This window comes from Neoarius graeffei, chromosome 19 (genome assembly GCF_027579695.1).
Source record: "Neoarius graeffei isolate fNeoGra1 chromosome 19, fNeoGra1.pri, whole genome shotgun sequence".
NCBI lineage: Eukaryota > Metazoa > Chordata > Actinopteri > Siluriformes > Ariidae > Neoarius > Neoarius graeffei.
The window spans coordinates 43,589,818-43,617,431 of record NC_083587.1 but is presented as its reverse complement, the minus strand read 5'-3'; the positions used below and the strand labels follow the sequence as shown (position 1 = coordinate 43,617,431).

The following is a 27,614-nucleotide window of genomic DNA, read 5'->3' as shown; positions in this document are numbered from 1 at the left end:
TTCAGTCGAGCTGTCCCGTCATGAAAATTCTTGCAGACGATCTTTTGGTCTATCTATCTATGGTCATGAGCTTTGGGTAATGACAGAAAGAACAAGATCGCGGATACAAGCGGCTGAAATGAGTTTCCTTCGCAGGGTGGCTGGGTGCTCCCTTAGAGATAGGGTGAGAAGCACAGTCACTCGGGAGGAGCTCGGAGTAGAGCCGCTGCTCCTCCACATCGAGAGGAACCAGCTGAGGTGGCTCGGGCATCTTTTTCAGATGCCTCCTGGACGCCTCCCTGGGGAGGTGTTCCAGGCATGTCCCCCCGGGAGGAGGCCCCGGGGAAGACCCAGGACACGCTGGAGGGACTATGTCTCTCGGCTGGCCTGGGAACGCCTCGGTGTTCTTCCCGAGGAGCTGGCCGAGGTGTCTGGGGAAAGGGAAGTTTGGGCTTCCATGCTTAGACTGCTGCCTCCGCGACCCGGTCCTGGATAAGCGGAAGAAGACGAGACGAGACAATCTTTTGGTTTCCATCGCTTTTCCGGCACACTTTCTAGCTGATTCGCTTTCATGTTTTTTCCTTTTCTTTTCCGCTGGCTTTTAGCTGGCAGGAGAGTGGAGTCTGCCACGTTTGCCCATGCCGAGTTGTTTTGGTAAAAGGTAGGCCAAACACGCCCCATGGTGGTCACATGATATTGTTGCTTGCTTGCTTCAGCAATCTCCGGAATCATAAAACACGGGACGCGTTTTATCTCGCCAAAACATTTACACATAGGATACACAGTGTGTGCAGCAGTGCAACTCCTCAATTTCAACTCAAATCAACTTCAAATCAAAGCGAAACATCTCAAAACTCCAACAGCAATAGAAATGGAACATTTTTGCCTTCAATGTGAATTCAGCTTCGCAGTCAAAACCTTTAACTAACACCGCCTGGAAGCCCTGCCCCTTCCCAGCATTTTAAATGCTCTCGCACAAAATCCATCCATGTATGTATGTTCAATTTAGCTAACATTAAGCAATTACATATTTAACATCCATTCACTACATTTATTAAGGAGGCCATAGGAAAGATTTGGACGCAAAAAAGATTAAATAGGTTGACAATCATTAACACTTTTTTTTTTTTTTTTTACAATCCTGCTGTTACTGCAAATGCTCAAACACTGAGCAGAAGCACCAACTGGTGAAAATTTGGCCATGTGAACATTAGTCAAACGATTTGTAAAATGACTAAATGGAAATGTGCTGTTTTGTTACTGCTGAATCACTTAAAACTCCTCCATCAAGCTGATTTTTTTTTTTTTTTTGGATTGCCACTTCTGCATGGCTGGTAATATTATGCCCTCCTGTACTATCTGTACAACTAGAATGGTGGAAATGGCAATCATTTTCCTGTCTCTTTTTTTAAAGGCCATCTTTTCTGGAAGTCTAAATCATGTATCTTGATCTTTTACAATAGAAAATCACAAAAAGGGAAAAATAAATACTGTGCAAGCCTAGTCTGTACTATTGGTTTCATGGTTTGGTGGTCAGTGGTTGGATGCACTCTTCTGTGTTCCTATTGGATATGCTTAAACCTGAATATGGGTGTAAACTTGAGGATCTGTGCGTCTTTGTAGCAAAATCTTGGTGTTTACGAGTCCCAATCATATATATTCACTGCTACTTCCGTTTGTGCTGCATTGACAAATTAATCTTTCCTACTCTCAGGTGCAGCTGTTATACGAGTTGTTTCTAAATTGGAACAGTGTTTGGGACTGTCTGCGGAGAAGAGGAATCTTGTGGCATGCGTCTGGCTTTCAAGGGGAAGCGTCTTCCCAACCTGTTGGATCTACTTCCCCCTTCCACAGCAGTGCAGGCACCATTCCTCCTGATAACGGCAGCTTCAGTCGTTCAGCTGACCTGGGCTCCCCCACAGAGGTCTGTTATACTCAGTGATTTTGGTTGGTTGGTTCTTTTTCTTTTCTTAAAATAGTTGATGGTATGGGTTGATGACAAAAAAAAAAAGATGGAAGGTCCCAGAGTGAAAGTGTGTGTAAGTGGGTGTTGGTTAGTTCTGATGGAACACCCTCAAACAAAAGCCATCATTTTGCTGTTAATTTGTCTTCTCTTCCTCTCCTCCTTTCTCACTGGAACATATTTGATGACCACCCTGTGAGGTGGTTAGCTCCCCCATGTGGCTCCCACCTGAAGATCGGCATCTACCCGTGACCTAAGTCCTACAGGGACAGATAGATGCAGGCCACAGTCTTGACTAACACTATGTTCAGACTGCAACCTGAAACGACCCATATCCGATTTGTTGTGAAATCCGATTTTTTTGTTAGGCCGTTCACATTACCAATTATATGAGACTTGTATGCGATCTCCAGTATGAACGGAAAACGACCCAAAAGTGTCCCGCATGCGCAAATTGACACGTAATAAGCACATCTACGTAATACGTAAACAAAAAAAGCGCATTCTTCAAGTTTAATGATTTTCTTTTTTTGTTTGTTTGTTTGTTTAATTATCTGGTTAGTGTTAAAGTGTGAGGTCTCGTGTGTGTTTTTGTTTCTGAACTGAAATGAAAACGTGTAGCCTGGTAACGAGGGTTGACTCCTAAATGTCTCTCTAATTTCTATATAAGTGCACTACATGTTACTAGGAAGTAATGGATTTTTAAACTCTATATAGTGCACTCGAGCTTCAGTAGGCAGTCATTTGGGATGCGGCCGCTGTATTACCAAACTCTTAATTCAGGCTTAATAATTTGCACATATTTATTTCGTCATATTAATAAACTTTTTCTACATTTTTATAAATATTTATTTAGATTGTTTATAGCCAGCTGAATTCTGCAACTTCTCTCAGCGCTGGCTCAAGGTGCAGAAACACCAGTGCAGTTTGCTATGGAGATGAGGCGAGACCTGGCGATGTGGTTTTTGTGGCGGCGGTGGAACTCACACAATAATCTGATTAATGTGGGCAGCAGACTAATGAGACCGAAGGTGTCAAATTACTGGAAATTTCCAGAACAATCTTATCTTGTAATACAGGATGGTTTAAGTTATAAATCAGTTATAGAAACTGTTTTATTTAATCAGGCTAACAGATCAACATCCAGGTCCCTACCAAATCCACCATTAGCTTGATCAATTCTATAAAAGTCTATTTAAATTCTGAAAACTGTACAAATGTTGTTGTTTTCCACCAAAGAGGCGGGATTAGCCAACGCAGAATAGTGACGTTTGTCTCTTGTTGATGACGTGTAGGTCGCATGAATGCGACCTGTCCGGTCAGACTGCAGTCGCATGTGAAACTATCGGATATGCATCGGATTTAGGACCACATATCCAAGCGGCCTGGGTCGCATGTGAAAAAAAATCGGATCTGTGTCGTTCAGATTGTCAATAACAAATCGGATACAGGTCGCATATGGGCAAAAAAATCGGATATGGGTCGTTTCAGGGTGCAGTCTGAACGTAGTCTAAATGCACATGTAAATGTAGACTAATGTTAATGAAAGTTCAATGACTGTGTGTTACTCAGGGTGACTCTGTGCCCACTGGTGAGGACCCCTCCTTCTGTGAGCCTCTAACTCTAGAGCAGAAGACAAGCACGATTGGCGGGGCCAGTGGGAAGGTTAGCCTGTGGATGCAGTGGATGCTGCCTAAACTCACTGTCAAACTGTTTGCTCCAGACCCAACCACGAAGACAGGTAGTGCTGTTGTCCTCTCATCTGGACGAACCAATCTGTAGTGTGTCTTTATTGAATAACTTTACATACAACACATTAATGATCCAGGCAGTGTGGTTTCAGTGTTCACAGACCTTGCCTGTTTCCTCATCATTTTAGATTCATTAGGCAAATTAAACATGCCCTTCTAATAATAGTCATAAGGGAAAAAGTACAACCCCCTTTAATTCTAGGTTTTTATTTATCAGGGCCTAAATAACACCTGTCTGGTCCTCACCAATCTATAAACAAAGAAATGACCTCCGGTGACAGCAGCGACAAAAAAAAAATCCACAGCAAATTTCAATATGTAGTCATTTTTCTTTTCCCGCAAAGTAAACTAACATTCAGGAACCAGGTGGGAAAACAGACAAACACCCTTTCCTACTTCCACAATCATTAAAAGTGCAGCCAGTGGTTACTGATGAAATGCACACGATTAGTTGATCATCAAAAAGTGTGACGACCTTTATAAAAACAGAACTTTTGGCACTTTGGTGTTCTGGAGCACTCGGGTGTGTATCTGCATCATGCCAAGAAGAAAGGACTTTAGCCATGACCTCAGAGAAGCAATCGTTGGCGCTCCTCAAGTTGAGAAGGGTTATAAGGCCATCTCCAAACAATTTGAAATTCACCAGTGAGGGTTGTTTACAAACAGAGAGCCTTCGTGACAATTACCAATCTTCCCATGAGTGGGTGTCCTCGCAAATCCAGTCCAACGTCAGATATTTTAATTCTAAAGTTAAATTGTAAAATATGAAGAAATATAATTGTAAAATATAAAGAAAAAACCCAAGCTCTAAATCATTTGACCTATAGGCCTCTGTAAGTGCATTAAATGTTTGTTCATGAGAGCACAATCAGAAAAAAACTGAACAAGTATGGCTTTTATGGAAGGGTGGCTAGGCAAAAGCCCCTTTTCTCCCCCCAAAAAAAGAATATGGCAACATGACTTAAGTTTGCATCTGAAAAAACACAAAAGTTCTGGAACAATATTCTTTGAACTGATGAGACCAAGGTGGAGGTGCTTGTTTGATCACCATGCACAGTGCTATCCATCCGTTATCTGTAACCGCTTATCCTGTGCAGGGTCACAGGCAAGCTGGAGCCTATCTCAGCTGACTACGGGCGAAAGGCGGGGTACACCCTGGACAAGTCGCCAGATCACCGCAGGGCCGACACATAGAGACAGACAACCATTCACACTCACATTCACACCTACGGTCAATTTAGAGTCACCAGTTAACCTAACCTGCATGTCTTTGGACTGTGGGGGAAACCGGAGCACCCGGAGGAAACCCACGCGGACACGGGGAGAACATGCAAACTCCGCACAGAAAGGCCCTCGCCGGCCCCGGGGTTCGAACCCGGACCTTCTTGCTGTGAGGCGACAGCGCTAACCACTACACCACCGTGCCGCCTGCACAGTGCCATGTTTGATGAAAAACCAAACACAGTAGATCACCATAAACACCTCATACCAACGGTCAAGCATGGTGGTTGAGGGGTGATGATTTTGGGCTTGTTTTGCAGCCACAGGACCTGGAAAACCTGCAATCATTCAGATGATGATGAACTCCACTTATGGCCCTTTTCCACTACCCTTTTTCAGCTCACTTCAGCCCGACACGGCTCGCGTTTCGACTACCTCAGAGCAGCGCGACTCAGCTCGCTTCAGCCTTGCTCAGCACCCAAAACTCGCACGGTTTTGGAGTAGGGCTGAAGCGAGCCAAATGGAGCCGAGTGGGGCTAGGGGCGTGAGGAGACACTCCCCTGTGCACTGATTGGTGAGGAGGAGTGTCCTCACACACCCCGTGAGCACGCTGAGATCTGTAAACACCGTAAACCTGGAAGAAGAAGAATTACGAGAATTTCTGAAGCCTTATGCGCCTCGCCTCATCTATACGCTCTTGCCAGTATCTGTTGGCGTTGTCGGTGACGACAAGCCACAGCACCAAGACCAGCAACACTAACGACTCCATGTCCTCCATGTTTATTGTTTACTATTCGGGTCGTGAGACTACCGCTTAAAAGGTCACTGATGCCACTGTTTGCGCCGCCTAATGACATCACGTGACGTCCACCCACTTTCGCTAACTCCACCCAATGTGTCCACCCACTTCCAGCCAGCATGGTTCAGCGCGGTTGTAGTCGAATGCAACTCCAACAGCCCCACTCAGCTCGACTCAGCCCAACTCAGCACGGCACGGCTCAGCCCAACTCAGCCGCATTGGTAGTGGAAAAGCGGCATTACAGCAGAATATTAGTGAGGCAGATGTGAGGCCATCTGTCCAGCAGCTTAAGCTGTGCCAAAATTGGTTTATGCAACAGGACAATGATCCCAAGCACACCAGCAGATTAATATCTGAATGGTTAAAGAAGTAAAAAAAAAAAAATCAGGGTGTTGGAATGACCAAGTTGAAGTCCAGACCTCATCCCCATTGAGTTTCTGTGGTGAAATCTTAAAGCTGTGCTGCCTTCAAATATCAGTGAACCAATGCAATGTTGTAAAGAAGAAAGGGCCCAAATTTCTCCACAACTACGTCGGAGACTGATAAATCCTGCAGAAAAAGCTTACTTTAAGTTATTGTTGTGAAAGGTGATTCTACATTTTACCGTTTTACTTGAAACCTTGATTCCAAAAATTCGGGATGCTGTGGAAAAAAAAGAAATAAAAATGGAATGAATTTGCACAATTATTTGCCAATCCTTTTCAACCTATATTTAATTGAATACAATACAAAGACAATTTAATGTTTAAACTGATAAACTTTTATTATGTTTTGTAAATATACACTCTTTCGGAATTTAATGTCTGCAACATGTTCCAAAAAAGTTGGGACAGGGGCAACTAAAGACAGAAAGTTGTGGAGTGCTTGGGGGGGGAACCCCTGTTTGGAACATTCTGTAGGTAAACAGGTTAAGTGGTAATTGGAAATGCTCAGTTGTTCACAAGCAAGGATGTGGCATGGTTCACCACTTTGTGGAAAAACTGCATGGGCAAATAGTCCAACAGTTTAAGAACATTTCTCAACAGCCAGTTGCAAGGGATTTAGGTGGTGTTTACATTAGACCGTATCCGTCTCGTTTTCGTCGCGGATGCACTGTCCGTGCACATTAAAACGCCGGGAAACGACTCCACAGGCGGAACAACTTGGATCCGCCAGGGCCCACGTATTCAACCCAGTTCGTATCTGATCCGGTGCTGTGTAAACATTGAGGAACGAGGAAACGCTGTGCTGAGCTCTAGCTGACGTCGTCATTGGACAACATCACTGTGACATCCACCTTCCTGATTCGCTGGCGTTGGGATCACACACACAGCGGCTCAGTCCCGAATCACTGCTCGTGCGCTTCACTCGCGCGCTCTGTGAGCTGCGCAGGGCTGGAGTGCGCACCCTCCAGAGGGCACTCGCTGTTCAGGGCGGAGTGATTTGGAGCGCAGGAGGAAGCGCTGAGCCGCACTGAGGTTTATTTACACATTTCAACTTATTTACCTCCTTCAGGCGCTTAAACTCAGTGAGAACATGAACATCACAGCCAGGTGTGTTTATCTGCTGGAGAAGGTGTTCGCTTGCCATCCTTCCACTTGCAAGTGGTGAGTGACTTGCGCATGCCCGATATGCACTGGGATCATGTGACGTGCCGTCTAATTAGTCATGTGATTAGCGTATCTGTGTATTGGCGTTGCTGTGTGCACGCGAATCGTTTGAAAAACGTTAATCTGATGATCCGCTGATACGGTCTAATGTAAACACCACCTTAGAGATTTCACCATCGACAGGCCACAATATCAAAAGATTCAGAGAACCCAGAGAAATCTCTGCATGTAATACCCTGTCCACACTAGGGATTTTGTACCGATACGAAACTACTTTCGTACCGCAACACCTGTCCACACTAGCAACTATACCGGTACTGTAGCGGTATAACTGTATCGGTACGAAACCCACAAATGTATGGGTTTCGTACTGGTACAGTATCGGTACTGTAGCGCTTCGCGTAGTGTGGACAGATGAAGCGGTTCTGTATCGATACAAATATAATGTGCATGCGCAAAGTCACACACCTCAATCGATGTTTTTGCTGAATAAAATAGTGAAGAACGGAGATTCGTTTGTTTCTTTCTCAACTGCCTCGCGCATTTTATACGATTCGACTGAATAAATGACCACCAGAAATACAGACTCTACATTGACGACAAAAAGCACACACACGTTGTTTCATCCGTACGGAAGCCGAGAGAGGCCCTTCATATAATCCTTTTTTTTTTTTTTTTTTTTATTCACCTTGTTATCCCGAGATAACAACATAATTAATTCAGGATCTCGAGAAAACAACACAACTAATTCGACATCTCGAGAAAACAAAATAATTATTCTGTGATCTCGAGAAAACAATTATTTCATGATCTCGAGTAAACAGCTGAGAAATGGTTCATTCAGGTGCGCCAAGAGACTTGTGATATGCTGACTTTGGGGCTATTTCTCATTCTGTATAGACGCAACTTTGGTCATTAGGATGTCTGGAATAATCGATCACCTAATAAGGCAATATTTTGATCAGGGGTTGACACAGGGAGAGATTGCATTAAGTCTTTTAATAAGGGATAATTTCAAAATTAGTCCGCGGCACGGTGGTGTAGTGGTTAGCGCTGTCGCCTCACAGCAAGAAGGTCCTGGGTTCGAGCCCCGGGGCCGGCGAGGGCCTTTCTGTGCGGAGTTTGCATGTTCTCCCCGTGTCCGCGTGGGTTTCCTCCGGGTGCTCCGGTTTCCCCCACAGTCCAAAGACATGCAGGTTAGGTTAACTGGTGACTCTAAATTGAGCGTAGGTGTGAATGTGAGTGTGAATGGTTGTCTGTGTCTATGTGTCAGTCCTGTGATGACCTGGCGACTTGTCCAGGGTGTACCCCACCTTTCGCCCGTAGTCAGCTGGGATAGGCTCCAGCTTGCCTGCGACCCTGTAGAAGGATAAAGCGGCTAGAGATAATGAGATGAGATGAGATGAGTCCGCGGCACCTCCGCAGAAGACTGGCCCGGCTTCGTCTCTACCGACGGAGATACAGTGATCCAGCTGAGATCACGGAATAATTGTTTTGTTTTCTCGAGATCTCGAAATAACGGATGCCATATATTCTCGGAAGGAAGTTACTCGGTAACCACAGAAACATTTCGCGCACGCGCATTTCAACTACCGTGAAAGAAAACCGCAAACATTTCTTGCTAGTGTGGACAGATGCACTAAACTGTACCGGTATACTTTGTATCGATACAGTTATACCACTTTCGTACCGGTATAAGTGTGAACACAGCATCAGTGGCAAGGCTGAAAACCAACATTGAACACCTATGACCTTTGATCCCTCAGGTGGCACTGCGTTTAAGGTCCTGGTAACACTACAGCTCGCGATGGGTTTGCGAATACTTGGTGATGAAAAATTGGTAGCATCACCACCAATCATGCGATGCACGGTGAAATGTTCTCTGAGGTTCGCGAGTTGGTTTTTTTGGTGCGTCTCGGTGTCATGAATGGCCATAAAAGTTGTGATAAATTTCAATACATGCATTGAAATTTGTTGACGATGTTTTCGTTGGCAAACTATGCAGACAGGTTTGGGAATACTTCCCAAAGCTCCGGGAACCTTCGCCGAGCCTCTTGGGATGTATTTGTCTCGAATCTATATCCCCAATGCTTGCAGGAGCCTCGTCAACACAGCGGCGAGACATAGCCTAACCTTCACTGAGACTTAGTCCATTTACATTCAGGGATCCTTCGGAGTTCTTGGGACCCAGTCATTTATGGGAAACACCTGATGCTGATTTGAGCGCAATTAGCATGCACATATAAGCACGCTGTTCCACAGAGACTTTTATTCTGTTCAGGTATACGGCAGTAGATGGGTGTAAGAGCAGGAAGCGTGTTTATTAGCAGGAGTGATATTTACAAAAAAAAAAAGTGAGGCAAGTACAGGGTAACAAAACACAAATGAAACCACAAAACAGAAAGCAGTGTCATAAAGCAGAGTATTTAATCAGAGTTATAAACATTGGCAAGAAATGTGTGACCGTGATGATGATGATAATAATAATACTTTGCAAAGTCTCTGTGAAAACAGCATCCTTATATGCGTGTGCTAATTGAGCTCAAATCAGCATCAGGTGTTTCCCATAATGACGGAGTCCCAAGATCGCGCACAGCACACTCCGTGAGCAAGCATGGCCGCTCGAGCGCGCGAAGACGTGACCGTTAAGTGTTCGCCTGCTGTGTGACCACAACTTTTAGCCCGTCTATGCATCACCACCACCAGAACACCTCATTTTCATCAATAACCCATTGCAAAGTATTGCGAGCTGTAGTGTGACCGTAGCTTAATGCCGACATGACTGTATAATGCTGCGTTCATGTGCTATGGGAAGATGATATTTTCCAGTTGGGAAGTGGTATTTACCAGTGTGTTGTGTTCACATGCTTTTGTTGTTGTTGACAAATTAAAGATGGTGGACCAGATTCAAGTTAGCAATAGTTAGTTAGCTATCGTTAGCAATAGCGTCTGCTCTGGATAGGTAAAAACAAACCATAACACATTTTTAAAGGAAACGGATTTCTAATGTATTATATTACACTTGTTAATGACGCAACATTGCATAGACACAAAAAACTACCCACTAGTACTAGTAAAAAAAAAACTTTAGTAGCATACAGTGCTTAACATTCAAGTGTGTCGTACTGCTCGCCGCCATGTTGAAAAGGTTAAAGTTCATCTCATCTCGGCAACTCATGTATCAAAATTTTCTACGAGTTGCCAAGTGGAAAATACCACAAGAGGGGGCGTTCATGTGTGCTTTCCATGTCGGCGTTTGGTATTTACCATAATTCCCATAGCACATGAACGCAGCATAAATGATATTACTATATGGGCTCAGGAACACTTTGGAAAAACACTGTCGGTAAACACCGTTCATTGCTCAAAAGCAACCGGAAATTTGGCCAAAGTCTCTGGGCCTGAGCTCATCCGAGATGGAATGGCGCAAAGTAGAAATCTGTGCTGTGGTCTGACGAGTCCACATTTCGAATTGTTTTTGGAAATCATGAACATTGTCTTCTGGCTAAAGAGGAAAGGGACCATCCAGATTGTCACCAGCACAAAGTTCTAAAGCCAGCATCTGTGATGGTATGGAGGTGTGTTGGTGCCACAACTGAGGCTGTATATCAAGAAAGAATGGGACAATAAATATCTCGTCTTTATTTTGTATTCAATTGAATATAGGTTGTAAAGGATTTACCAATCATTGCATCCTGTTTTTATTTGTGTTTTACAAAGTGTCTCAGAATATTTGGAATTGAGGTTGTATTTGGAAAAATGACTACATGTTAATCTGTTTTTCTCTCATCACCTATGGTTATATATTTAAAGAAGTTGGTGAGGACCACACAATTGTTATTTAGGCCCTAATAAACAAAAAACAGAATTGAAGGATGGTATACTTTTTCACATGCCCACACACAAACAAAACATGCATAAACGTATAATCCCCTCTGAAAGTGTTGGAACAGCGAGGCCAATTCTGTTATTTTTTGCTGTACACTGAAGACAATCGCCCTTGAGATCAAATGAAGAACACGGAGAGAGTAGATCAGAATTTCAGCTTCCATTTCCTAATATTTAAATCTAGTTGTGTTAAACAACTTAGAACAGGGCACCTTTGGCGTCAGACCACCCAATTTTTAGGTGAGCAAAAGTATTTGAACAGAAAGTAAAGAAGTCTTAAGATTTGGTTGCATGACCTGCATCAAGCCAGCGATCTACTGCATTCTTCTTTTGTGATGCTTTTCCATGCTTGTACGGTACCTCAGCTTTCAGTTGTCGCTTGCTTTGGGTTTTTTTTTTTCTCCCTTCAGTGTCCTCTTCAGGAGGTGAAATGAATGCTCAACTGGGCTAAGGTCTGATGATTGACCTTAACTATGGCACTTGACCGACGAGCTTGTATGCTTTGGATCAAATCAAATCAAGTTTATTTGTACAGCGCTTTTAACAATAAACATTGAACGACTTAAAACATGAGCTAATTTTATCCCTAATCTATCCCCAATGAGCAAGCCTGTGGCGACGGTGGCAAGGAAAAACTCCCTCAGATGACATGAGGAAGAAACCTCGAGAGGAACCAGACTCAAAAGGGAACCCAGCCTCATTTGGGCAACAACAGACAGCCTGACTATAATATTAACAGTTTTAACAGGTATAACCCTCAGCTGTCCTCATGGGGCCGTCCTTCACAGGAGCGGTGTGATAAAACTCCGACCAGACACAGGGCACCAGGATGGATCAAGCAGGTCCGAGGGGCAGAAGAGGCCAGCATCTCAATCCCAGGATCAACATGTAACTCAGAGGGACAGATGGGGGGGAAGAGAGAGAAAGAAAACACAGGTTGTTAGGTATGCCCTAAAAATGACAAGTATTAAATCTGTGTGGTAGGCTCGCAGAGACGAGAGTCTTTACATCAGGCATAACACACAATGGCATGTTAATATGGTAAAAAATATATCATGACCTGCTCTAGCTGGATGCTTGATTGGGTGATGGGAGCACACTCCTCAGCAATGATGAGATGCAGATGGGACCCTTAGGGCTGGCCAAGACAATTCAGTTACATTTCACCGGGTCTGGGACATGCGACAGAAAGTCTGACGGCCGATTCACTGCAGGCTACGATAGCCAGTCGAGGTCTCCACCCTCTCCACCAAAAGATTTCCTGTTGACTCCATGTAACTCAGAGGGACAGATTTGGGGTGGGGGGGAGGGAAAACACAGGTGGTTAGGTATGCCCAATGTCACCTGAATAAGTAGGAACAGTATACATATTGCACAGAGTACAAGCAGGGACTCCGGCATCATGAGCAGATCCTTTCTTCTTCCACACGTCGACCTTTCCATCATTTTTGTGGCTCACCTCTAATATTTCTTTGCCTTGCCATTCCAATGATTTAGGAGGGGACCCTATGTAGCGGATTATAGCACAGCGCCCAATTTCAAGAACGATCGTGTCTAACAGACAAACTTGATCTTCATAAGTCTGTTTGACTTTGATAAAGAAAGCCCTTGGTAGTGAGTTCTCAGCATTTTATCTCATGTACAAGCTTGATGGAATAACATAAAATATCCTCTAATAATAACTTGCCTGATCGTGTTCACAAGTTTACAATGTGTTAAATGTGTGAAAGTAGTGGATAGTGTTTGTTTTTTCCAGAGATTTGTGTGATCGGTGAGCTGGAGGATCTAAGTGCGTCAGTAGACATGCAGGACGTGTACACCAAACTGAAATGTAAAGTGAGCAGCTTCAACGTTGACCATTACAGGAGCAGGTAGGTCACATGGGAAGTAGAGAGTAGATGGAGGGGGGAAAAAAAAAAAAGAAAGAAGAGATTCATATGCATGGATGGTGTTTGTACTAGTTATTAAATTGAGTTGCATTGTTTGGTTGAAAACACCGAACACTGTTTACATGGCTTCAATGTTTTAAAGAGTGGGAGAGGTTGTAGGGGGATGTGAATGTTGAGATTGTGTGATGAGAGAGGCTTTATGTTCTAGACAAGGTGAGGCTGACTGTTTTGAAGGAGTGATTCTGCAGTGCAAGGACAAAGCAGTGGTGAGATCCTACAGTTACAGAACTTGCTGCTAAACTAGAAATGCACAGTGGAACAGACACAGTTATTCTGCAGCATGCAAGGGCAGCGGGAGCAGCAGTGTGCATTTCAGAGCTGTTGCCGTCCACAGACTGCACGCGTGTTGCAGACTGACTGCAGAAAGTTCCAAAAATGCATTGAGTGTGGTTCTCCCCGTACTACTTCTGATCAGCTGAGATGGTTCATGTAATTAGCTACTGATTGATTCTCTTGGTGCTGAAGATTGGGTGAGGCTGGGTGGTATTGCTTGCTGCTGAAATTTACTTGGTAGGGTATACTGCTCACACTCCATCAGGTTTTGCTTGTTCGTTCATATACTGTATACAGAAGTTAGGCTTGTGCAATACTGATTTTTTTTTTTTTTTCCCTGCTTCTGAGTTTCCATTTAAAAAAAGAAAAGAAATAAAATAAGCATTTGCTTGATTGAGAAACTCAGATGGATGATAGCTTTTTATGCGATTCTGCAGTACTGTGCAGTCGTCGTCGTCATCATCATTCAGCCATTCCGGTCAAGATGCCCCAAACAACCTCACTCCACCCCCTCTAGTCCATCATCGTATTAGGAGCCACTTGGTTTCCATAAAAGGAGGGGTTGGATGATCTCACCCTTTGCTCGTTGGCAGTGACCGGCGAATTAGAGATGACGCTTTGTCAGCTTCTGGAAGATGGGGGGGAAAGTTTGCCATATCCGATCACATGTGGTGTGTTCTGACCAATGAATGTTTTGGACACATTGAAGTAGATTAGTGTATGTCCCATCTAGCCGCTGTTGTTGTCGCATAGTTAGCATCCATGTCTCAGATCCATAAAGCAGGATCGGTTCAGGTGGGGTTTACATTAGACCGTATCAGCGGATCATCAGATTAACGTTTTTAAAACGATTCGCGTGCACACAGCAACGCCAATACACGGATACGCTCGGCTCCGCAGGCATCCTGCGCTCCAAATCACTCCGCCCTGAACAGCGAGTGCCCTCTGGAGGGTGCGCACTCCGGCCCTGCGCAGCTCACAGAGCGCACGAGTGAAGTGCACGAGCAGTGATTCGGGACTGAGCCGCTGTGTGTGAGATCCCAGTGCGTATCGGGCATGCGCGTCACTTACCACTTGCAAGTGGAAGGATGGCAAGCCTAAAGACAATCATAACTACACAATGGGCAGTATTTGCATCAGTATTTGCAGTATTTTCATACTTTTATACTCTTTAATGAAAGGTGATACAAGGCGGAAGTCCACGCCGTTTTTCAGCAGTCGCGTCACATGACCAACGCCAGCGAATCAGGAAGGTGGATGTCACAGTGACGTTGTCCAATGACGACGCCAGCTAGAGCTCAGCACAGCGTATCCGTGTATCTCAATGTTTACACAGCACCGGAGCTGACACGATCTGGATTGAATACGTGGACCCTGGCGGATTCCCGTTTCCCGGCGTTTCCAGGCGTTTTAATGTAATCGGACAGTGCAGCCGCGAAGAAAACGAGACAGATACGGTCTAATGTAAACTTGGCCTCAGTCAACATTTCAAACAGATAGAGCTTCTTCTCATTAGCAGGGCTAGAGTGCCCCATCTTGAGTGCAGTAGCAAAAAAAAAAAATTTAATAATAATAGATATTTATTTAACAAATGATCATCACCATTCATGCTATTTGTAAAGGATTAGGCCTACAAAGAAGTAAGCTCTATTTAATCTCATCTCATCTCATTATCTCTAGCCGCTTTTATCCTGTTCTACAGGGTCGCAGGCAAGCTGGAGCCTATCCCAGCTGACTACGGGCGAGAGGCGGGGTACACCCTGGACAAGTTGCCAGGTCATCACAGGGCTGACACATAGACACAGACAACCATTCACACTCACATTCACACCTACGGTCAATTTAGAGTCACCAGTTAACCTAACCTGCATGTCTTTGGACTGTGGGGGAAACCGGAGCACCCGGAGGAAACCCACGCGGACACGGGGAGAACATGCAAACTCCGCACAGAAAGGCCCTCGCCGGCCACGGGGCTCGAACCCAGGACCTTCTTGCTCTGAGGCGACAGCGCTAACTACTACACCACTGTGCCGCCTCCGCTCTAATCTATTAAGGTCAAAAAAATTTGATGGAAAACAAATTTCCGTTTCCCTGAAAAAGTAACGAATGTTTAAAAAAAAAAGCCTGGAGAGATGTAATGCATCTCCAGGTTTAATGTTAAATAAGTCAAATATACATATTAATGAACTCAAAACATTCTCTATTTACTTTGACAGTATCCGAGAGCAGCCCATGAGTTGAGTCACGAGCGTGTGAGATGGGGGAAGGGGCTTCCAGGAAGTTAATACTGGAGAGTTCAAAACTCTTGCACAGATCATTCCAGATTCATAGGTTGATTAGCTTGGCTTCCATTTTACTGGGCAAAAGCGACTGCTCTTTGGGGAAAAATTCTAGGTGATAACACTTACTAGCATGCGATGCGCCTACGCAAAATGCGTAAAGGTTGGTACGTCCTATAATGTAGGGACAATAAAGGTAGTTATTGCACATGTTTAACACACACCCTCATTAAACACAGACATTTGTAATGTGGAAGGATCAAAATAAGTGTAAATACGTACCAGGAAAAAAAAAAAAAAAACTGGTGGAGCAATTTGTATTTAGGCCCTCTAATGGCCTTTGTAAACATTTTGCTGAGGAAGATGTCATGTGGATGAATCTTTAATTTCACCATACTAGTGCTCCTTCCATCATTTTCAGTGTCTTCTGTTACAAATTAATTAAAATTATCTTTTCACTTTTTTTTTCTGTCCTCTAACCTTCCATTGGGGTTCTAGTGGGAAGGCTGGTCCGATGTGGCCTGGTGTGTGTAGTGGGGTGCTACTATCCTGCACAGACAAACTGAACCGACGTACCCTGCTGCTGCGCCAAGCCAAGCACCAAGACCCCTTCAGCCACTTCTCTGCCTTCTTTTCTCCTGTAAGCGCTTCCGTCTCCCCTCTGTTTTGGCAATTTAGAGTTTGCAACAGCCTACACACACACACACACGCAGAGCATTCAACATTTCTAATTAATCTGTGCACCATTACAAGCACTCCTGTAATCTTTTAGCTAATAAATCTATTTTGCTGATTTGATTTTTTTTTTTGTAGTATTAAATTCAAGAGTTAAACCTGTGTGTGTGTTTGCAGTAGGCTGCTGAATGCTCAGTTTCCTCAACAAGCTATCCGGCAAATCTGATTCATCCTTTGCAATTTTGTTCATCCATTATAAGCTCGTGTTTTTCTGGAGGGCACTTGAGCTTGAAATCTGTCTATGAGTAAAGTGCTGTAAAGAAATTGTTCATAAGATATTTTAATACTAATAATAATTAGTTTAAGAATGACGGTGATAATGAAAATGATTATCAACATTAGGGGGCAGAGGTACCGGTAGTTGGGGAAAAAGTTGGGATGGTCAAATATTTACCACTTTTGTAATGTTGCCATTTCTTTTCACAACACTTAAAAGTTGTTTCGGGACTGAAGACACCAAGCAATGAAGTGTTATTTTGTTCCATTCATCCTGCAAACAGGTCTTGAGGTGTGCAACATAATGGGATTGTCATTTTTTGTTTCACAATTTGTCACACATTCTCTTTTTGGGACAGAGGGGAGAAGCACCCTGTTCTTCTGCAGCCATGCCTTTTGCAATATGTGCAGAATGTGGTTTTGCTTTGTCTTGCTGGAATATCCCTGGGAAAAAAAAAAAAAGTCCTCTTGAAAGCAAGCATATGTTGCTCCAGAACCTCAGTGTACTTTTATACGTTAATGCTGCCATCACGGAAGTGGAAGTTACCTTTGCCAAGGGCACTGAAACAACCCCATACCATGACAGACGCTTGCTTTTGGACTTGTGGCTAGTAACAGTCCTGGAATACTGATTTGTCTGACCACAATAGATAGTTTTCACTGACGTCACGGCATTCCGGGGAACGCCCTCCAGCCGCCATCTTGTGGGGCAAATAAAACGGACCATCGCCATTACCGGCTACGTTATCTCGGACGAATTTATGAAGTTATATAGTCAGTTTTCTAAAATAAAGATCAATGTCGGCAAAATCAAGCAAACAGAAGTACTCGTATATAGATACATTAGACGACATCTCACGACAACGGTATGCAGCCAAACTGGCCTTGATTGGGGGAATTGACCCCTACGAAGTGGACAAAGATGCATTTTCAAGTGACTATGCAGGGCTGCCATCCATATCGTACCCTGATATTGTGAACTATTTCGTGAATAGTAAAAGTGCCTACACACTTGACGACCTCAAAGCATACAAGTCGCTGGAGTCATACAATTATTTTGTCTGTGGCTGGGTCCGTGAAGTCCACCATATAAAAACAAGTGACAGTCATGTCCTAATTACAGCCAAGGTATGTAAACATTGGAATTTTAGAGCTCTCAACACCGCATATAAATATATGTGTGTGTATAATATCGAGTTGATTTAAGACAAATTTTACATCCATTAATGGTATTACAGTACCATGTCAGTATAAACTTTGTAATATAATTAACTGGTATGTAGGCTTGTTACATTTTGTGTTTGTTATGATAAATATGACAATTTATAGGCCAGTAATAATCATATGTTTGCAGCCTTGTACCGAGCGATATTAAGTGTACATTACAATGTAAATGTACACTCAGCGGTTCCAGCTAGGCATTCTCCAGAGATTGTTTACACGATGTTTTGGTTTCCAAAAACAAACTTGAACACAATTGATTGTTTATTTAAACAACTTACCACTTATAAAATGATCGGAGCAGACTTTGCTGTGTTTGGAAGGCTGATAATCCTTGCGGTTGATTCTCGCAAGCCATAGATTTCTCCTTTGTATGCTGAGTTTCTTTATTTGCTCGCCTTCGTGCTCCCATACAGTGGGAATTCCATAAAAGCTCCGCTTGACTTCATCATCTGACCTATTACGACAGCCGTGAATACAACAGGTGTGCACCATTGCTAGCTTTAAATAGCCTGCTTGGGTTCTTTTGAAGACTTTGTACTCGCGCGTTACAATGTGTGCTCAGTGACCTGTACGGTAAGCTTGACCCACAAGATGGCCGCCACTAGGGAATCCCCGACTCTGTGACGTCATGTGAAAACTATGTATACTGAGCCCAGAGAAGTCAACGGCACTTTTGGACACCGTTATCATAAGGCTTCCTTTTTACACAGCAAAGTTTTAACTGGCATTTGTGTATGTAACTCCGCTTGACAAAGGTTTGCCAAAGTAATCCCGAGCCCATGTGGTTATATCAGCTATAGATGAATGACTATTCTTGATACAGTGTTGTCTGAGGGATCGGAGATCATGGGTGTTCAGCTTAGGCTTGCGCCCTTTCCCTTTACATACTGAAATTCCTCCAGGTTCCTTGAATAGTTGAATGATATTATGTACCATAGACAGTGCTCCCAAAATCCCTTCTTATCTTTCTTTCTGGAACATTGTTTTTAAACTTTTCGATAACTTTCTCACGCATATGTTGACAACATGGACAGCCTCGGCCCATCTTTGCTCACCAAAGACTAGGCCTTTCCTGGATACTGCTTTTATAACAAATCATGATCATAATCACCTGTTGACATCACCGGTTTCAAATCACATTATTATTTAATTGTTTTACCTCATTACTGGCCCCCAGTTGCCCCCATTCCAACTTTTTTTGGAATGTGTTACAGGCCTGAAATGCAGGTATGGATGTATATTAACAAATGAAATGAAGTCGACCAGACAAAACATGAAATAAACTGGGTTTATACTGTCGGCAATGAAATACAAGTCAAAGTCAATTTAGAAATGACTGCTTTTTTTTTTTAAATTCGCATTTTTCATGCCATCCCAACTTTTTTTTTGGGGGGGGGTTGTATTTTTACAATACACATCTGACTGAGTGTGAACTGGTGTAGGTCCATGCCTTGACTTTTTCCTTTTCTTTCCAGTGTTGATTAAATCGTTTTTGTTTTGAGGTCCGGTATACTCCCATTCCTATTCTATGATTTGATCAGTTTCCTAATTTGATTAACATCCTGATGTAAATTTGAAAGTAAGAATTGGACCTTTCTTTGTGACTATGATGACTGGGACATTTGCTGTGCACTAAGGCTTTGTCCATTTTTAAGGAGGAGTGATCTGAGAGTTTTCAAAGGGAATGATGAGATTAAGACAGTCATGCATTTCCATGAATAAGGATTCATATTTGGCAATATATTTAGTTTTTTAATTCATATATTTAATCATATTACTTAAGCAATTCATACAGAAATGCAGAACATTCCTAAGGACTCTCAAAACTGAAATCTATCAGCTAATTGGATGATGCTCAGCTTTTTATATATATATATATATATATATATATATATATATATATATATATATATATATATAAATAAAAACCCTAATTCCAAAAAAGTTGGGACACTGTGTAAAACATAAATGAATACAGAATATGACAATTTACAAATCATGGAAACCCTATATTTCATTGAAAATAGTACAAAGACAACATATCAAATGTTGAAACTGAGAAATTTCATTGTTTTTTGAAAAATATATGCTCATTTTGACATTGATGTCAGCAACACATTTCAAAACAGTTGGGACAGGGGCAACATCTCATCTCATTATCTCTAGCCGCTTTATCCTGTTCTACAGGGTCGCAGGCAAGCTGGAGCCTATCCCAGCTGACTACGGGCGAAAGGCGGGGTACACCCTGGACAAGTCGCCAGGTCATCACAGGGCTGACACATAGACACAGACAACCATTCACATTCACACCTACGGTCAATTTAGAGTCACCAGTTAACCTAACCTGCATGTCTTTGGACTGTGGAGGGAAACCGGAGCACCCGGAGGAAACCCATGCGGACACGGGGAGAACATGCAAACTCCACACAGAAAGGCCCTCACCGGCCACGGGGCTCGAACCCAGACCTTCTTGCTGTGAGGCGACAGCGCTAACCACTACACCACTGTGCCACAGGGGCAACAAAAGACTGAAAAAGTTGTGTAATGATAAAAAAATTATAATAATTTGGTAAATTGGCAACAGGTCAGTAACATGATTTGGGGAAGAACATCCCAGAGAGGCTGAATCTCTCAGAAGTAAAGATGGCGAGGGGTTCACCACTCAGTGAAAAACTGCATAGGCAAACAGTGCAACAATTTAAGAATAACGTTCCTCAATGTAAAATTGCAAAGAATTTGGGAATCACATCATCTATGGTCCATAATACCATTAAAAGAATCAGAGAATCTGGAGAAATCTCTGTATGCAAGAGACAAGGCTGAAAACTGACATTGGATGCTTGTGATCTTCAGGCCCTCAGGAGACACTGTATTGGAAATCACTGCATGGGGTCAGGAATGCTTGAGGAAACCATCGTCTGTGAAAACAGTTTATTACTGCATCCACAAATGCAAGTTAAAACCAGATATAAACAATATCCAGAACTGCCACCTTCTCTTGACCCGAGCTCTTTTATGATGCCCCCTGCCACAGATTCTGCCCGCACACCCCCCTCCCCCCCTTCAGCATCTGACATGTCACCCTCACAGTCCCCCCCCCCCCCCCCAACACACACACACTCACACACATACTCTCAATGTTCATTCGCACACTGAAATCAGGGACTGCACATTTCACTTTACCTCGCTCATTTGCACTATTGTGCACTACCTCACCTTAACAGCTATTAGTTTGTTTATACTGCTTATTTCATGTTTACCTGCTATACCTCAAGTGCTCTTGACTGTTTATTTGGTCCAATTTGTTTGTGTGTGTGTGTGTGTGTGTGTGTGTGTGTGTGTGTGTGTGTGTGTGTGTGTTTATCTAGAGTGTTTATACTGTTTATATTGTTTATTTCAATTATTCTATTTTTATTTATTGCATTGCCAGTTTGCACTGTGGGTCAGAGAGGACTGAAATTTCATCTGTGCTGTATGTTGAGCATGTATAGCATATTTGACAATAAACTTGACTTGACTGAGGCGAAGTGGAAAATTGTCCCAAGGTCTAATGAATCAAAAGTAGAAATTCTATTTAGAAATCATGGACACCACGTCCTCCAGGCTAAAGAGGAGAGGGACCATCCGGCTTATCAGTGTACGGTTCAAAAGCCAGCATCCGTGATGGTATGAGGGTGCATTAGTGCACATGACATGGGTAGCTTGTACATCTGGGAAGGCATCATTAATGCTAAATGATATATACACATTTCAGAATAATATGCTGCCATCCAGACAAAATGTTTTTCAGGGAAGGCCTTCCTTCTTTCAGCAAGACAATGCCGAACTGCTTTCTGCACATATTAAAACCGCATGGCTCCATAGTAAAAGAGTCAGGGTGCTAAAATGGCCTGCCTGCAGTCCAGACCTGTCTCCCATTTAAAACATTTGGCATGTTATGAAGTGCAAAATACAAGAAAGGAGACCCCGAATTGTTGAGCAACTGAAATTGTATATCAGGCAAAAATGAGACAACATTTCTCTTTCAAAACTACAGCAATTGGTCTCCTCAGTTCCCAAACGTTTACAGAGTGTTGTTAAAAGTAGAGGTGATGCAACACCGTGGTAAACATGCCCCGTCCCAACTTTTTTAAAGCGTGTTGCTGACATCAAATTCAAAATGTGCACATATTTTTCAAAAAACAATACAATTTCTCAGCTTCAACATTTGCTATGTTATCTTTTTACTATTTTCAATGAAATATAGGGTTTCCATGATTTGCAAATTATTGCCTTCTGTTTTTCTTTACAGTTTACACAGCATGCCAACTTTTTTGGAATTGGGGTTGTGTGTGTGTGTGTGTGTGTGTGTGTGTGTGTGTGTGTGTGTGTGTGTGTATACACACACACACACACACACACATATATATATATATATATATATATATATATATATATATATATATATATATATCAGTGTTACTTCACTATCTTTGTGAATAATTGGACTGTTTCATGTCTTACCTTGCTTAAGTGCCTCTCATATTGACATTTGATTGGCTGTATGTGGTTTCCTGGTTGAGCAGATGGCAGCAAAGGCTTTGGAGGCATGTCATCAGCCTCATGGCTTCTTGTCACTGACGTACACACAGGCCGTGACTTGCAATGTTCTCCATAAGCTAACCGCACGACAGGAGAGAGCAGGCCCTCAGAGACTGCCGACTGGTGGGTCTGATGGCTCCCCACAACATCTACACGAAATCCTCCTGACTGCTCAGCCGTTTGACCTGGTGCTCTCATGCCCCCTACTGGCCAGCATAACTCGGGTGTTTTGCACAGTCCCGCCTCCACCTTCCAGACGGACAGTCAAAGACTGTCGGTCAGCCGGCCAGCCAATGAGAGGCCGTGCCTTCTGTTCAAGGAGTCTGCCACTCATCTATGTCAATACCAGTGTGGTCCGAGTCTTCTGCCCTCTTCAGGATAACAGTGAGCACCCCAAAAAATGGGACTTTATTCATATACCTGCAGTACATCAACTAACTTCATCATCAGGTATTTAATAAGATATATCAACTGAATGTAACTCATGATTTAATGTGCGGATATGCAGATTCTCACTCGAAGGAGAAGTTAGAGGACACACTTGTTCTCAAGATAGGGTCAATCAGCATGGCTCCTCAGGCAGATAATCCTCTCACCCGCACCATACTGCGAAAAGATATTTACCAGTAAGTACACCCCACACACTCAACCCTACAAAGTTATCTACCAGTGAGTGCAACACGCACCATGTTATCCACAAGGTTCTCTACTTAGTACCTTCTGCCTCATGATTTTCAATTGATTGATTTTCAGCTTCAATGATGCTGAACTTAAAACAAAAATCACACTTGTGACTGACAATGAACACAGCATGCAGTCACTCAGCACTTCAGAATACAGCTACAACTGGATAATTCAGTTGAAATTACATTGGATTACTTTTGTTACCAACCATTAATGGTGGTGATATTGTGATCACCAGTTGTTTAATTATTGACAATAGATTTTAAAGCTGCCCTCAATAGACACAAAAGTCCCAGCAGTGTTTTATTTATCTTGTGTGAAGACGAAAACCAAAATATTAACATGAAAGACGTGTGTGTGTGTGTGTGTGTGTGTGTGTAAATATATTATATGTAGAGTACGATATTACACAGTTGCACAAAGATATGAACTTTATCTTCAGGCACTGAACATATTTTCAGCATGAGAAGATAAACTTCATATCTTTGCACCACCATGTAGTGTTCTTGACACATGTAGGAAAAAAAAGTTAATCAAAAGAATTTAAATTTTGAACCAGTTCACCATTTTGACAATGCGCATCCAGTCAGCGGGGAAACACTAGGCATGACTTCATCGGTGTGAAATAACGGGAAATACTAGTGCATCTCAAAAAATTAGAATATTGTGAAAAAGTTCAATATTTTCCATCAGTTATTTAAGAAAGTGAAAATGTTATATATTATAGACTCATTACACATAAACTAAAATGTTTCAAGCATTTTTCTATTTTAATTTTAATCAGTATGGCATACAGTACAAAAACATTAAAAAAAAAAATCTCAAAATATTAGAATATTTCATTTCGAGTTTGAGTAAAACAGTATGAACACAGTGTATCTCTCGGTCTAGTTCAGTACACACAACCACAATCATGGGGAAGACTGCTGACTTGACTGTTGTCCAGAAGATGATCACTGATGCCCTCCACAAGGAGGGTAAGCCACAAAAGGTCATTGCTGAAAAGGGTGGCTGGAAAAGGTGCACAAGCAACAGGGATGGCCGCAGTCTTGAGAGGATTGTCAAGAAAAGTTGATTCAAGAACTTGGGAGAGCTTCACAAGGAGTGGACTGAGGCTGGTGTCAGTGTATCAAGACCCATCACGAACAGACATCTTCAAGAAAGGGGATACAACTTTCGCATTCCTAATATCAAGCTACTCCTGAGCCAGAGACAATGTCAGAAGTGTCTTATCTGGGCTAAGGAGAGAAAGAAATGGACTGTTGCTCAGTGGTCCAAAGTCCTCTTTTCAGATGAAAGTACATTTTGCATTTAATTTGGAAATCACGGTTCTAGAGTCTGGAGGAAGAGTGGAGAGGCACAGAATCCAAGGTATTTGAAGCCCAGTGTGAAGTTTCCACAGTCTGTGATGATTTGGGGTGCCATGTCATCTGCTGGTGTTGGTCCACTGTATTTTATCAAGTCCAAAGTCAACGCAGCCATCTACCAGGAGATTTTAGAGCACTTCATGCTTCCGTCTGCTGACGAGCTTTTTGGAGATGCTGATTTCCTTTTCCAGCAGGACTTAGCACCTACCCACAGTGCCAAAACTACTACCAAATGGTTTGCTGACCATGATATTACTGTGTTTGATTGGCCAGCCAACTTGCTTGACCTGAACCCCATAGAGAATCTACGGGGTATTGTCAAGAGGAAGATGAGAAACACCCGACCCAAAAATACAGATATGCTGAAGGCCACTATCAAAGCAACCTGGGCTTCAATAACACCTCAGCAGTGCCACAGGCTGATCACCTCCATGCCACACCGCATTGATACAGTAATTCATGGTAAAGGAGCCCCAACCAAGTATTGAGTGTATAAATGAATATACTTTTCAGAAGTTGGACATTTCTGTATTGTAAATCCTTTTTTTGATTGATCTTAGGGAATATTCTAATAATTTGAGATCCTGGATTTCTGATTTTCATGAGCTATAAGCCTTAATCATCAAAATTAAAACAAAAAAGGCTTTAAATATTTCACTTTACATGTAATGAATATAGAATATATGAAAGTTTACCTTTTTGAATTAAATTATGAAAAAAAAGGAACTTTTTCATGGTATCCTAATTTTTTGAGATGCACTAGTATGTCCCTCAGATCCGCGATGTATTTTGTATGAAAAATGTGAGTGTTTCAACACGAGAAGATAATATCTTCAAGCCAAAGTGTGACTTTCTTTTTATTATATAGACACATTCACAAACAATAAAGGCCCAAATTTATCAAAACAATTTGTCAATTTCCTCACGAGTGACAGAGATTTATGTCACAGTTTTGAATCTCCATGTCCCGAAAGTAGCTCGTATGGAAATGACATTGTTAACATTTTTTTGCACTATGTTAGCATACTCCCTTGCCATGCTAAGCCACTTTTGTTGTTGGCACATAATGTATCCAAAATGCATAAAGAGTCACTGATTTTACAAAATTTGACAGATTTACAGCCTGAGTGGAAATGACGCACAATAAAAATACTCTCTTTCCAAGTAATAGTTAGCTGGATTTTTCTCCCTTTCTGATCACCACATGTCTCTCATGTCTGACCTCGACCTTGCTCTTCACCTCGGCTATAACCATGAATTATTTAATATAAGCGATTTACTTGTTGCATATATTGCTCACCAACTTTGCTTGTGTTTTAAAAGTGATGTTTTTGATTGATTGATTGATTGATTGATTGATTGATTGATTGATTGATTGATTGATTTCGCAATACAAACATATACATAACATGTGAACATATAATATAAATATAAATATTGCGGAGGATAACACAAAAAGTAAAAATACTTATTTCCATTGTGGTCCTCGAATAGGTAAACAAAATAGCACCAAATAACATAAAATACAGTAATAATACTAATAATAAATCACAGTAAACTGAATAAATAAAGAGTAATGTATCCAAAAAGAGAAAAAAAATAATACTGAAAATTTCAATATATTACACAGTTTTAACATCAGTAATATATAAAAGCAGACTGACTGTTGACTAGAAGTTGTGACATAAAATTATCTTTAACCATTTTTTAAAAAATACATTTATTTTGAGCAGATCGGGCAGACAGAGGTAGATCATTCCACAATGAAGCACCAGTGAAATAAAAACTATTTTTACTAAAAGGCCCAACATGGGTAATATTAAAAGTATGAATACTATTTCTGGTGCGTGAATTTGTACTATGTTGGAAATTTTCTTTCAAATACACAGGAACATTATTATGAAAAATATTATACACATGTCCTAACTTTAACTGATTTACACGCATATCCACCGGTAACAATCCTACATTTTTAAACTCTTCCACCCCAATATGAGACCTAGGAGGGAGATTCAACATGAACCTGATGACCTTATTTTGAACCACTTGTAATCTGGACTTGGATTTCTTTGTCAGTCCACTGTACCAAGAGGTACAGGCATAGTCGAAATGACACCGAATCAAAGCTGATACTAAAAATTTTTTAATGTCTTTGTCAAAATTTCGGGCATTTCTATACAGAAACTTTACTTTATTGGAACATTTAGAAACAATTTTATCTACAATACTATCGCCAGAAAGAGATTGGTCTAAAGTTATGCCTAAATATGTTACACCACGCTTTGATTCAATTTCATTTCCACCACACCTGACCCGTACTGAGTCATGCACACTTAACCGACACTTAGATGCAAACAGAATTGATTCATGTCTGTGAATATTCTCAGTCATCCAGGTCATAGTAACTATGGGTGGTAAAAGAGAGCAACTGGACTTGCTTGAAGATTCTTGAAGACGTTTCGCCTCTCATCCGAAAGGCTTCTTCAGTTCTGTCTGACTGGTAGGGAGTATCAGGTATTTATCCTCTCATGGATGAAAAGCTCATCTAAGGTGTCGTTGAGTCATCCTGTTGGTGTGGGTCACTGGGGGCTGAATGTGAATGGCCTCGAGAGTCGTTAGGGTGATCAATGGATTGCCCGTTAAGGTGATCAATGGAATGCTGATTCTCTCTGTCCTCCTGTGAGCCACTGAAAACAGCTGGGTTTTGGTGTGCATTCAGTTGTCTGGGAAGTGTGCCAAGGACTGCATTGTAGGTGGCTGATAAATTATGTCTTAGACCCCCACCTCTGTTCAGTGATGGCCGTTCCAGGTTGACAAAAATGGCTTCTTTAACTCCTCGCTCATACCAACGATCCTCTCTGGCTAAAATGCGTACGTTGGAATCCTGAAATGAGTGTCCTTTGTTGTTAAGATGAAGGTAGACAGCAGAGTCCTGGCCTGAGGAACTGGCTCTCTTGTGTTGAGCCATACGCCTGTAAAGCGGTTGCTTGGTTTCACCAATATACGAGTCCGTGCATTGCTCACTGCACTGAATTGCATACACCACGTTGTCCTGTTTGTGTCTGGGTATTCTGTCCTTAGGGTGGACCAATTTCTGCTTCAGGGTGTTACTGGGT

At 42.3% G+C, this 27,614-nt stretch overlaps 1 protein-coding gene across 8 annotated transcripts in view; it reads left to right on the top strand.

The window, feature by feature from the left end:
- LOC132867290 (intermembrane lipid transfer protein VPS13B-like) overlaps positions 1 to 27,614 on the top strand; it is a 335,496-nt gene that overhangs the window by 191,472 nt on the left and 116,410 nt on the right. For 7 of the 8 annotated variants that reach the window (XM_060900109.1, XM_060900106.1, XM_060900105.1 and 4 more), the window contains 6 exons: positions 1,694 to 1,903; positions 3,515 to 3,683; positions 12,947 to 13,061; positions 16,190 to 16,331; positions 22,432 to 22,831; positions 22,956 to 23,073. In XM_060900109.1, coding sequence (XP_060756092.1) covers positions 1,694 to 1,903; positions 3,515 to 3,683; positions 12,947 to 13,061; positions 16,190 to 16,331; positions 22,432 to 22,831; positions 22,956 to 23,073 — 1,154 coding nt within the window. Of the gene's footprint in view, positions 1 to 1,693; positions 1,904 to 3,514; positions 3,684 to 12,946; positions 13,062 to 13,287; positions 13,346 to 16,189; positions 16,332 to 22,431; positions 22,832 to 22,955; positions 23,074 to 27,614 lie in introns of all 8 variants that reach the window. The other variant, XM_060900107.1, reaches the window with a different exon arrangement.